General features: G+C 43.4%; 1 protein-coding gene across 3 annotated transcripts in view; it reads left to right on the top strand.

Moving 5' to 3' along the window:
- The first annotated feature begins 3,528 nt into the window (after positions 1-3,528).
- The window catches only part of rhea (Talin_middle and talin-RS domain-containing protein rhea), a 49,987-nt gene continuing 39,455 nt past the window's right edge, over positions 3,529-14,060 (top strand). Inside the window, exon 1 of one of the 3 annotated variants that reach the window (XM_086993656.1) lies at positions 3,529-4,269. Coding sequence is in view for 2 of the 3 variants with exons in the window: in XM_086993657.1 (XP_086849783.1) it covers positions 14,034-14,044 (11 nt within the window). In the remaining variant the exon portion in view is untranslated. Of the gene's footprint in view, positions 4,270-12,284; positions 14,045-14,060 lie in introns of those variants that run through there. The other 2 variants (XM_086993657.1, XM_022809779.2) reach the window with 2 other exon arrangements.

Here is a 14,060-nt window from a genome sequence, read left to right as displayed (position 1 = left end):
CGGTGAACCGCGCTAAAACTGATACCGCCCATTCGCGAATCTTCAGCTGCCATAAGCTAACCACTGTTGTTTTTGCAAGACTTTCTACCCACCAGCGTTCTTCCTTATTATGCTGTATATAGTAGTAAAAACGTTTATATATATGTATATATATATATAGCCGTAGTAGCCGCCGCTGTAACCGACACTTCTGCTAACGTAGTTTCAACTGGCGGCCGGTTAGTTGTTGCGAAAATACACGAAGACCATTGCGAACGATGACAGCAAAATTGTAAGCCTTACGATATTAACCGCGGGCAGAAATGCGCTGTCATCAGCATCTCGTAAAAAGAATGATGATTGTCAGCGTGGCTTTGGTTCTAAGCGGACTTGTAGAAGAAATGACTGTACATCTATTAAACTCGAATACCATTAGTTACGACACATATAATATTATTGAACAATCTCGAACCGAAGATACCCAGTGCTACCACCGTAATGGCATGAGCGCGTACGAACATGTATGTGGGTGGCAGAAGAGAAGATCATTTGTTTAGTGTTTTTTTAAACTTTCTTTTAAGTAGTTCGCGCAACCATCGTTGTGTCCATTTTATATCCGGCGAGAGGACATGCGCGCCCTAGCGCATGACGTAAAATAAAATTAAGCGGAGAGGCAACTGTTTGTCCTTGCCTACTTTGTATCTCTGTCTGCAACTCGGCACCGTGACGGGTATACCACAGAGGCGAAGATGATGATGTCCATTTCACCATCACTTTTTTTAACCCCTTCTCTCCGCCAGCTTTATGTGAATATGTGAGAACACGAGCAAACCCGGCGGTAGTGACTGAAAAAAAAAAAGAAATAATTGGAAAAAGCATGGAAAATCGTCGTAGATTCGAAATTGTGCTCGGTCTCTCATTTGGGACGAGGCGCGCCGCGGTTTGAACAAACAGAAAGACAACAGATATCACATGTTAAATATTGAAAGATCAAAAAGTAATTGAGTAAATAAGAGCTTAATTTAGGCCTAAAAATGGCTACTATGCAGTAATACAATAGTAACAGATAGTGTTGTATTGTTGTATAGGTCGCCAAGAAAAATATAATTTTTTTTAAACCTTACTTATCATACAGATATGCTACAGCGCTAAAGGTATGCGAATAATGTGAGTAACCGCTAATTGTGGGTAACTGTTTACTTCTTGCATACTAACTTTTGATATTTTTATGGATATGGCGACCTATAACTACCACGTGGTTGAACCGTGACTCATTCAGGGACACCGCACGTGTAGTGTTATTGCATATTTCAATGAAGATCTATGCGTGGAACTGTTATGCTTACTATATTCACATAGTAGAAATTACGCCTGTAGCTATACCCTAATTAAGTATAGCTGGCAGGGTTGTTCAAAGATCTCTTGCTGGCAATATGTGTTGTAAATAATTTACGGAGGCCGCTTTTTAAGCTTTAGTCACATTTAGGAAGTGCAAATACGTTTCAATATTTGTAAAAGATTTTGTCACTAAGTAGTTTTATGCTAGAATATTTTGCGAAAAGAATATTATAGATAGAATACCTTGTAAGAATACCTGAGTAAGAAAAGGTACCGATTAAAGGATAAGTTTATCAGAAAATTACGGTTCCCAAGTAGCCGCCAATAAAAGAACAATTATCTTTAGCCTTTAACGGTTCTCTCATTTCTGCATAGTCCTTCTTTTATTCACCTGACTGATTGAAGTGAACAAAAAAGCTACTTGTTGTAATTGAGGCATTGGGTTATATTCATGAGAGCTGTACTAAGTTTATCATCCTTTTGCGGTAATTTTCTATCGACATAAGAACCGCATCGTTTTTTTTTTCATAGCCTATATACTTGCTGTCAATTTATCTCTCCTGTCAGCTATGAGAAGTATAAGTCTGTGGAACTATAGAATTGTTCGCTTTGAGTATATAGTATTCCTGTGTTCAAATAGTACTCGCGACATTACAGGCTTGCCATAGGTCGCAATTTTTGAAATGAAGTCATTAGAAGCTGGTCTTTGTATTCCACATGTGGTCGTAAACAGGCCATACAAGTATGTACTTCACTGTATTGCTCATCTATTTGTACAGACCCTCATCGTGAGCAACAGAACAATTGAGAAGCGCATTTAAAATAGATCGTCCGTATCACACTAGTTCATAGTCGAGACAAACGTCTTATTTTGTAGCACAATCTATTATTGTAGATATATTTGTCTTTCAAAAATGAGGAAAAACATGTCTCATGCATATCAGAGTTTGTGTGTGTATGTGAACTCCAACTTATTAGTGTGCAGATAATTATATAATTTCCTTTTACTGCTCAAAATTCCGATATTTTCAATGTAGCCTGCTCGTTTCAAAATAACATTATATTTGGTGGCGAATGAACATTTATTTAGAGGTCAAAAAATATGTATTTTAATATGAAATAATAACTTTTCCTTAAGTTCCTTCAATCACGTCAGAGCTTCGAAGAGGCGTGGTATACTACAATGCCATACGAACATGTTAATTATTATTAATATTATTAATTGTCCTTTCTAATAGCTAAAATAACCGTGGTCGATGATTTAGCGAACTATCTATACATTAGACAATTTTTATGAATTTTTCTATCTATTAAAAGCCAAAAAGCTTTTTCAACGTATTTAGTTCTTCTACCAACTATGTAATGCTAGAAGCAGTATTACGTTGGATAGGGCCAGTAGGTAGATGTCCAGGCGTCAGAATCCAAGCCTTTCTATAATAAAAATCATATTTTTTACATTGATTATTATTAGTGGAAAAAATTACAAGAGGCCATAAAAATATAGATGCATGCAACGTTAAGCCAATCGGGAAAAAGGCTTGTGAGCTTACGAAACAGGACAACTTTCATATTTGCTTATTTGATTTTTTGACCATAGCATTCACTAAACCCTGTCTTTTGCATAATGTTTTAGTTCCGAACACGTTCAGTGGAATGGCTTAAGTAAAAAAACTCAGCACCTTCAACGGTATTCTATGCATCTTTAATTTCAACCTAGATATATTCCTCATCTCGTATCATGCGTTTCCGTTCGCCACGACCTTTCTGGTCACCAATACCCGCTACTGATTTTGCCGATCAATACAAGATAGTTGTCTGAACTAAACTGGCAAAAGCAACATAAGACAGCCTTTTTTTCTGGTCCCCGAAGATTCTCGGTATTGCTTCGACCTATTACCACTCCACATTAATGCAACAGGGAAGTTGAAGTCATACCAGCTGTCGACGTCGCATCGCGGATTTGCACTTCATTCCTCAATAACTCTCATTCTCTAGCAATGCTTCTACGATCCCTTTGCTGCTGACCGGTATGCTATGCCCCCTACACTCTAGCTCCGCCTCTCCACACTGCACACTAGTTAACATTGCATTAGCTACCAGAGGGCGCTGGCCAGCGCCTTCGCCATCACTGCGCACGGTCGCGGCGGGTCTTCGAAAAGTACGTTCATTCGTTTGTTCGTAGTCTTTATTTGGCTATGTCGAGTGGGAGAAGAAAACGGGAAGCAGCACCAGTAATAAACAGCTTGAACTTCTCATTCGATTCTGTCTGTGTATGTGTGAGAGCCACTATTATTACTGCTGGCGATGGTGTTGTGTATGAAACTTTGCTTGCGATCCGCGCTAGGAGCCGTTTAAGGGACTACTTTTGGGGGCCCGCCATTACGAACCATCATTGCTATTTCCATTACGGTAAATTATTGTAGCAGCAAAAGCAGCCTGCACCAGCAACACCAGCGCACAGAAAAAGAAATAACCGTATTTCAACTAGTGCGTCTTTTTCAACTAGTGTTTCTGTATCTCTCTATAAGTGAGTGCGTGTGTTTAAGAAGCCTGCTTCACACAAGTTCTTATCGCAGTTTCTCGTTCGGCTCTACTTAGAATCGTGTTTTAAGTTATTCTGTTTCTGCTGCACTCTTCCTGTGGGGCCCGCGAAAGTTTTTCGTTGTCGAATGTTTTTACTTTTTACAGCTCAGTTTTTGGTCTTGTGTCTAAGCGCACAACTGAAATCGAGCGTGACAAGGAAATTTCTGCTGACCGGTGCAGCGATTGCTGAACAGCAGCAGTAACACTGAAGAAAGTGTGGACGAACAAACACATAGTGCAAAGTGAAAGGAAGTGATCGGGAGACTGCATGTGACTTCACTGGTTGTCAAAGGGAAATGTGGAAGTGAAGTAGTCGTGAGAAGGTGCTACGCTTTATCTACTGCGGAGTACGACTAGCGATTCGGCAAGGTAGGCAAAAAAGAAAAAAATTTGTTGAAGAAAGAGAAAATGCCGGAAGCTTAGTTTCTATGATTGTATGCCAATAGTGTGCTTCCGTCTGCTCAAACAAGCTATTCGAAGGATGACAAGTAGAGTTTCAACTAGTCTGCCTCGTGCTTTGAATTTAATCCTGCCTAGGTACTTCGAAGGGCGCGCGCAGCTGGGCTTTCGAACTCCGCTGCTTTCGAGATAGATATCAGTCGCCTTCAGGCAAAAGCAATTAATGCCCCGATGTCTTCACTGACCTACCAGTCATCAAAGCGGCTATGCAATTTCGGCAGGGTCGACAGACCTTCAAAAGCTCGTGTTGCTGGATGACCAACTTGATCTCCTTCCTTTTACCTGGCCTACCTCCGTTCACCCACGCAAACAGTGTTTTCGACGTGACAGGGTGAAAGTCTCTCACCCTTTACTTCCTTACTCAGCAGATAAACGACACATAAGAAACGAGTCGAAAACCTCAAAAGTTGTCAGGAATTACTTAAAAACACAACATACCACGAACAAAAACGACGATTTTTTTTTATTGAACTATCGTTAAACTAAACACTTCAATATTGTTTGAAGTTATGTGTTACACTTCGTTAGAGTGATATTTAGCATGAGATATCAAAAATCATAATCTCTCCCGCGCGCACGAAGTTCTATGTGACGTCGCCTATTCAATAGACAAGCCGCCAATACGGCCTAAGCCGGTAGCCTGAGTCCTTCCACTTGGTTCTGGCCTTAAGTCGCTGAACAACGGCGCGCTGCTGCGCAGCGGCAGCACTACCTACAACAGTGGTAGAATAGATCAAGTCTAAAATGGGGTGCGTGGCGCCGGAAAGAGCGTCATGACCATCCATCGCTGGAAGCGGTACCGCTTTTGTAGCGGCTGGCCTGGTCGTACAATTCATGCTACTACGGGGACTTGTGCTGCATTTCGTCCTCGGTTTCGTTCTATTCGAATGTTTACCTAGTTGTCTTTCCGCATCCTAGAGAGTTAGTGGCGACGATTATTAGGACTAACGAGCGATCTTTTCTCTCGTCACAGACAGAACACATTCATGCACGAAGACATCGGCAAGTTGATATGCATCAAGAACGAACGTGGTCATTGTAGAATAAGCAATAGTTATATGCAGATAAAGCCAACGACGGGCTATATGAACCTGAATGTGAAGGATGAACTTGCTAAGACTTATTGTACGAGAACGTTGAAGAAACAAACAAGATCAGCATTCGGTTTATCCGTTTGCTTATCACTGCACTTAGCAAGATTAAATACATCTCGGTTCTTGGTTTGCAGACCCTGGCCGGAAAAGAATATTTAATATCGTCAAGTGTTTACTTCGATACAACCTACTTCTGTCTACAAATCAGCTGTGCGTCGTCATATAGCAGTCAGTTTGTTCCGGTTCCTCGGTGGGAAAATCGATTTGCTTTTTAACCTAGGACCCTGTATCCCTTTTATCCCTGGCAGTGTTCGCCATTATCCTCGACTGTTGAGCTGCACTTAGTCTTCGGTCGCGCGCAATTCGGCCTTGCTTTCCGTAGTTTTTTTCTCTTTGGGATCCGGCCTCTATCTTTGTTTAACTTACTTCAGCAGTGCCCTGTTTTTTACTCCCTCGCAGCCAATTTCTTCCTCTGTGTTTCTGCATTTGTTTGCTTTTTTCTTACTCGGCTTCGCGTGTGATTATTCGCAATCCGTCGCTCGCGGTTCTCTAATGGTGGCAGCGACGCCGATAAACTAACCGCCGTTGCGAGTTGATCTTTGTTTATGCGTGTGGGCGCCGGCTGGCCGCCTTTCATGGAAGCTAGCTGCCTGATGGTCGAGAACCCGGTCGATTTATTTGGTCGTCGCTGGTTGTTCTCTAGTGCTGGATATGGGTCTAACATACAGATTACTCTACAGATACTATGGGTCCCTCCTGGTGTAGTATGACTGTTACTCGAGCCTCCACCACTCGCGATCGCCTTCAGCGTCTATGACAACGACGGTCAGCGCGGATAATGTTAACGGGCCGCTGCTAGCTCGGACTGGTTGGGAATACTCACCGGTCGTCGTAGATAACAACGACAACCATCGATACCGCACGACGCCGCTTATCCATAGCCGTGTAATTCTCGTGATACTTACGATGACTAACCATATCTTTGGCATACATGATGTAGAGAACCATGAGGGCTTCCGCGGTATCAAAGGCTTACGATCATCGAGCGAGCTTCGTTCCTGTGGTTACAGCACTGGTTGCGCTTTGGGTTCAATGCTGTTTATCATGTCACTAGTTATGACGCGTCAACGATTAACTGAAAACAAACGCGAACGTCTAGGGGCTGAGGAGTAGTGAAAAACGCTTCGTCAAGTAGATATAACCTCTAGCACAAAAAGAGCAACGAGTAAAAGTGAAGGGATAGCAACACACGCTATGGGACACGATGGAAATCGGCACGATTTCGCCACCGTCACTGACTAATGTATGTGATTTCGTAACTGGTATTCATACGAAGCTATTGTTAACATGTTCATAGGAGCATATCGTCAGTACGTATTAGCAGAAGTGAAAGCCAAAAGACTTCTAGGAAACATGATGGAACGGATTAGAGATGGCAGTAGCATTATTATATCACAGGGCGACGCCAGTGTTGACATGTCAGGTATTGCCGATAGCGTACAATCGAGAGTTTTTCTGTGTCGTAGAATTCGTTAACTGGAAGAGACGCTTGTCCGCACGGTGGCCGATCACGACTTGTTCAGACTAACTCGAGCTATCTGGACCGGAAGCGTCACGGTAATTGCCCTAAGCAAATTACCATTGACTTAATGCTGTCTTGCTTAGCAGACTTAGTCAAATCGAGAACCCTGCTTGTGCCCGCTTACCCATCTAAATTTCCCACCTACGCCAACGATTGATTCGCCAAATCGTGTTGAAATGTAAGTACCTCAGCGTGATTCTGATGTCAACGTATAGTTGTTACTCAGTCGACGCTGTATGTCGAAGGAAACGTACCTGGGCTCTTCAGCCCGTGGGTCGGTATTTATTGTCAAAAAATCGAAGGTCGCAGTCTGCTTTTGGCAGCTCGAACAATCTAATTTCAGTCCATATACGTGGTAGTGCAGAGGTGTTTTGTCCACAGACCTAAACACACGTAAGTGGTGGACCCCCCCCCCCCACTAGGACTGGCTAGAGCTAGCGATGTATACACCAGACAAGCATTTTCAGGATTTCCAGTACCAAACAATTACAATGAGCGTCATAGAAAGGTTCTATTTGACCGACTCGGGGCGGCCTTGGTTATAGCTGAGGTCTTACCGGTCGTCTAGATGATGTTGCATTACCTCCATAACGCATGACGTGTCAGGCATATAGTTTCCATGATATGAAATAACCGTTTAAACGGTCGAAGAATGTCGCTCTCTAAATGTACTAAGACTTCTGGTCCTCTCCTATAAATCAGAGTCAATTGACGAAGCGATCGTAACATGTACGGATGACTGCGACATCGGGAATGTGTCGAAACCAGACAGATTCGAAATGACCACTATTTGCTATTATGACAAATGAACGATTTATAGCTTGAAGGTAACGTGCCCGACTCAGACGTTTTCCAATCTGTTGGCAAATGCTGGCCAGACGCCAAGAAGACCGCCGGCTATTATAGGTTAGGTAAACTCGAGCCTTCTAATTGTAAACTACTGACAGTGAGTCATAGTCTTGAACGTGTTTGTTTTTCGGAACTAGTTATTGATTTCAGATTGAAGTCAGACAGAGGAGCTTTACAAATGCGACAATTCAAGGTTTGTGCCGACCTTGGACGTTGGCTATTGCACTGTCTAGCAATTATTAGTTACTGAGAAGAGTTTCCTTTCAACCGTTTTGTCGTATAAATGCTCGTTTATGCCGGCTCTAAATGATACCTGTAGAAGTATTCTTACTGTCTTTCAGTGTGTCTGTTAGAGCCCACCGACCAACTAACAAATGACGGTGTTGAGCCAGTCACGTTAATTGGGGTTACGTGAAGTGTTTCGCTGTCGATCACCGTCGCCATATTTATTCCGAATCCATAGCCATTCAAACGTTGACTTATAGCGTACGGCGAATCAACTCAACACACGCTCACAGCTTTTTTCACGTACTTTTCCAGTTATCTGATTGATTCGTAAAGATTTGAACGTATAGCAGATTTCCAGTTCTGCTCGGATAGTTCTGAGCATTTGGTACTTTTGTACAATGCTGTCGCTTCAGATACCAGAAGTGACAAAAAGTATCCAACCATAAAGTATAAAAGAATTGCTGTTTAGAGAAGTTTCATCTCAGTTTTGTCTCGGGTAATTTATGACGGAGAACAAACGTTTTGGATGAATCTAGCTCAAAAGAACTATTCTGCGCGTCGGCAGGTTGTTGTTGGATGACTCGGTTCCACGCATGTATAATACTAGCAATAATAATAATAATAATAATAATTGAAAAACGCTCAAGGCCAAAATAAATGTGCCCATTTGTATCTGTGGTTCTCGATATAAATAACGCCACTGACTCTACGCCGTATCGATTGCTTGTTGTCCGAGGCCGTCCCCAGAGTTCCACAGAAATAGTTCCGCGTTGAATTTAACTTCCGCTCATGAGTGACCGATTAATTATACACAGATGAATATCCAGATGAAATATAAATATATACGTATCTGAAAAACCTTATTTTGTGTAAAGTTGTTGTACACTGCCTGTCGATACGTGAAATAGTCGCTAGCGATGGGCAACTTGGCTCCCTCGAATTGAAAGAACGACTATATGGGCATATGCCTGTATGTGTGAAGAATGGAAACAATGACGAATTGGCATGCCGTTATTAGTGCGGCTATCATGAACCTTGACAACCTGACTGTTGCTATTGTTGTTTAAGCTTTAACCTTCTGCGGAGTATTAATCTATTTTCGTTAAAATGTAAAGTAAAAAAAAATTCCTTGCTCTACGCTTTATTTCTACCTAATAACGTAGGTCCCGTTTTTTTTTTTTTTTTTTCATTTAAGGATTTTTAAATTCCTGTTTGACTAAGTAATGTCATGTTACGGAAAAGGGCTTCCTTGGTCCAGAGGCTTCCTAGCAGACATTTTGGCAATATGTCGCGCGTCATCTTTCAACAGACTATTTACTTTGGAATAAAAGTATAGTGTGAATGGTCATAGTAGATAGGTAACGATTTTCTATAAGTGTTTTGCCCAACATCTCGTTTACCATCAAGCGCTTGAGCGAATGTACATAGAAAGAGAGCTTTTTCTACGTGTGAAAAAAAAGGTAAACTTAGTACATTCTATCAAAACTGGAACAGTCAGGGTAAGGGGTTGGACGCAGGATGCATCATTAAAACATATCATTCGCTTGGATTGGCCACTTCTTTTCTCACTACCATACGAAAGATAACCTATTAGGTAGGTCAGTGAATTGTTGCCCGCCCTTCTACACTGCTTTTCATTTACTAATAATGAAAAATTGACAATTGATTGTATTTCCTCAAATTGGGCAGCGTTCTATCGAAATAAAAAATGTTCTATCAGTTGTTTACGCCCGGCCTCAAACGCTCTTTAAGATCTCTCTTAGAGCATACGACATGTATGTATGTATGTAAATCGACATTATGAAACATTCTGTATTCGTTACTGTTTTACTTATCCTGCCATAGATGTACTTCAAGTAGTATTTAGTTATTATTCAATTGCTATACATTTACTATGAACTTTTACTATCCGTGCGCTGTTTCTCCTTAGCCACCGTGTTGTCTTCAATGCGCGCGTATATCTCTCATCAGGATACATAGATTCTATAGAGTTGCAAGTCAACTATGGCCGATGATCGTCGCTAACTTGCTATTGCGTGAGCGTTCCGAACGGGAGATCGTTCGGATGGACGCGCGAGCGTTCTGGCTGACAAACTGTGCCTGCTAGAACCAGAAGCAATCACGATCCTTCCGCTTCCCTCGTTTCTGTTTAGCGGCGCTGCTTTTCCATGACGGCAATCATTACTAGCAATTACGACACATGGCTGATATTCGGTTCGGTCTGTCATTTGGTAGCTTGTTTGGCTTGTAAAAAGAAAAAACAACTTCGTTAATTGATTCGTTGCCCCGATGAGACCGGCCAGTGCAAAGTAGGGCAACTCTGCCAATCGCTCACTGCTGGCGGCGTTCCGCCCTTTATGATCGATGCGCCAATTAGTCAGTTATTTAAAACGATACTGCCCTAGTAAATCAAAAATAAGTTTACGCGTGTTGACATTGAGCGACAAGCTGCAATCGGGCTGGCACTGAAGATTTGGAAAAAATTACCTTCTATCGTCATCTAGTGATGCAATCAGCCCCATCGATCTCACAGTGATCTTGGTCCTTGAAAAGGGGCAACTTCAATTAGATCTTCTTGCCTATATTGTGACCTACGTTGAGCAACATTTGCCTTATGAGCAGCACGAACGGTTTGCTCAGTTGCGGAAGTATTTTTTCTATTATTCCTTATTCTACAATTCTTAATCTGCTCTCGTTATACTACGTTACTACGGCGACGTTGAAAATAAAAGGGTATTTGTTTCCTTCACTTCAAGGCTGCTGTCGTTCATTCTGTGTACCATTATTTCTATGTACGCTGTTCTATATGTGTAGTAACACTAAAACGCATATCCTGACAAACGTAACAATCTAACCCGCTTAAAGAAATCCGACCGAAGGCAGTGGTCTGTTTCTAGAATTCCTGCCAATTGAGATGTTACTTCAGTTGAATGCAGCTCATAAAATAAGACGGAGAACTTCACGCATTAGTGTCATAGTATTCACGAGTCACAATTACTCTATAAGCGTGTAAACGGACAGCCTCAAAACCCAAACAAAGCAATCGAGGTGTCAACTCTACCTTTCGGCGTGCGTTTCACGTACAAGCCGGTGCAAACTACAAACCCGCTTTACAGTTTAGAGCCGCGGCTCAGTAGATTTAACCTTACCATAATTATTAGCATTGCCGCTTGCACTGACTAGCAGTTAGATATCAAAATTCTGAGTCCCGCTATTGTAGAAGTAGATTTGGCCTGCCGATGGAACACGAGCTTGAGTTCTTTCAAATCTACGCTTGCTTTTCATCATATCAGCACGACTTCATCACCGCCATTACTACTGTCCTCGTGCATGCGCAAGAGTCATATCGGCGAGGAGTAGATGAGCAACAAGCGACGATAGACGCTGTATCATTTCGCTTTGCCAGAGACCGTCTCATCTTTTTTCGACACCGAAGTAGTAACTACTATGTATTTTCAAAGTCTTCTCATGACGCCGTCTATCGTCGATGGTGGATCAGTGGCTGGCTGATTGAGCGTAATCATTACCATAATCAGCTAATCGAATGTGGTCTGCCGTCTAATAGGATATGTGTTTGTATGCACCGAGAGGAGCACGAAATGAAAGCGGCTGTACGAAACCGCGTGAGAGTGTGTGGGGACTCTGCTTGCGAACGCGTGGTTCTCTTTGCGCCGGCGTGCATCGGTGTGTTCGACTGAACATCTGCACAGCAGGAACGTGCCAGATATGTGCATGCTCTATCGGCCCATTGGTCCGTTTATTGATTCATTTACGTCGGGCAGTTCTTGTATGGTCGGTCGGTCGGTCGGTCGGTCGGTCGGTCGGTGGGTCCATCGCCCTTCGTCCACGCGTGCGTCTATCCCACAGCAACCGATGCAGTAATAACATCAGCAGTAGCCACGATTGCACTAATGCCAGGAGCGGTTACACTCCCCCGTCTTGGTCCTACCCGTCAACTACGGTGGCGCATGAACCCACGCACGCACAGCCTTGTGCGTCGATGGCGAGGATGATGATGACGACGACGACGATGACGAAGCCAGTTACGGCGATATACGACAGAGAAACCGCAACAAAACAGCAGAAGCCAGTGAGCAAGAGAGACAGCAAGTGTCACAGTCGGCCATTATTCACTATAAAGCGTCATACTGGTACGGGTAGCAACACTTCTTCTATAAGATAATGCTAGAACCATTACCGTAAAACCAGCAGCGATAATGAACCTGATAGCAGCACTAGCAGTGAGTGCAGGGCTCTAATGAGCAGCGTTAACTACCGCTAGTCCCAGAGCAGTCCGCAACGAAACACAAGTCAACGGCAGGCGCATCCGTCACTGAGACAACACTGTGTGGCCATAGGGCCAGAGAACTGAACAAAGCCAGTTTCTGCTTCGTTTTTATCGTATTCGGATACGCTCGAAGACGTCAACGAAGTTCGCGAGATATACATATAGATATCTAGTCAAGCGAATGCTGCCAAAAATTCAGCTGGCTACATCTACTTTGTACGCAAGCACGATCGAGGCGTCGCATGTTAGCTGGAGTTAGCGCCACCGCTGCCACAGTTCCATAGAAGACCGGACACAGTTGAATATTCACTATCGTAATAGTACAACTGGAAGTCATAGAACTATTACGATTACAAGGCCCGGCGACGGAAAAGAATCTCGAATAGGGCAACATCATGCCGCTGCTGCTGCTGCTGCTGCTTTAGCCTAAGAGAAGGGAAGCAGACCCAGACCCAAAGGCAGGGCAGAGTGAAGAAGCAACTAGGGCCTTTTACTCATTCGACAGGAAGCCGCGGCACAGCAGCACTGCACGCTACTGTCGCTTGTTCACGCTTCGGTCATCACGATTGCTTTCAACAGGCCTTTTTGTACTGGTGGTTGTCGTCTCTTTGTTTCTTCATTTTCCTCTTGTTCACCTCTATGTCCCAAAACCGGCCACAGCGGGAGGCGATCTACATCACAGTTTAAGCTCTCACACACGGCGGCCTAACGAACAGGCCCGGCCTGTGTATAAATTTTAGGACCTTAAGCTCTGACAGATTTGCCAATACGGCCCTGACGAGGCCGGCCAGCAACTGTTGAACAGAGGGAGTTAAGTACTCTAGGGTAGCTACTGGGGCGGCCGGCGAAGAAAGCTAAACAACTAGCAATAGTACCATTTCACAGTAAGCAGACGAATGCTATACCGGTGAACTGCGGCCGTTGGGGATTACAGGAAGGGCCTGTTCTTTCTTCGGTGCAACTCCCCTATCCTTACGATCCTGCGCCTCTTTCCGGCGTTGTAGCTGACCCTATATCTGGGTACTATTATCCGACTGGCTGTACGTTGATCCGACTGATGTCTTGTGTAATAGAGGCCCCGAGCTCTACATTATATAGAAATGAATGGGCAGGAGGGACGCTGTTAAGCCCCTTTAGGACCGTGACGAATCGGCGGTGCTGAGATCGCAAACTTAACTGTCTCGTGCCCTCTGAGCTGTGCACAGTTTTCCTCATTTAAAAAAATTGCCGATTAACGCAGTAAGTGTTGATCATCATCATTGTCGTACGTGAGAAGAAGTGAGGCCTGGTTGGATACTTTGCTGAGGGGAACCTACTCAATGATAGTGATTGTGCGGAACGGTGATTCTTTCACGCGCGAAACTGGATAATGAAGGCTGTGATCTAGAAACTGAAGCATATTGTTTTGATGATAAAGCTATTGTGATGCTATAGAGCCCTTACTATTGATCGCTTAGCATAGCTCAACTAGGCCGGATATTTATCGACCTGAAAAGTGCGTTACGTGTAGTTCCTTAAAAGGACAGCCGACTACTACGAAAAAATAATCGTTATAGGTCAACTGGATAGCTGGGAGGTCAGCACGCGGCAACGACCCACCGCATACAACCCAGGATAGCAGCTACTTGAAAATATGCGAAACGAGTATGGCTTCCTATAT

This window comes from Varroa destructor, unplaced genomic scaffold (assembly GCF_002443255.2).
Source record: "Varroa destructor unplaced genomic scaffold, Vdes_3.0 BEIS01000006.1, whole genome shotgun sequence".
Taxonomy (NCBI): Eukaryota; Metazoa; Arthropoda; class Arachnida; order Mesostigmata; family Varroidae; genus Varroa; species Varroa destructor.
Note: the sequence above shows the minus strand (reverse complement) of the source record. Positions and strands in the feature narration are given on the sequence as shown.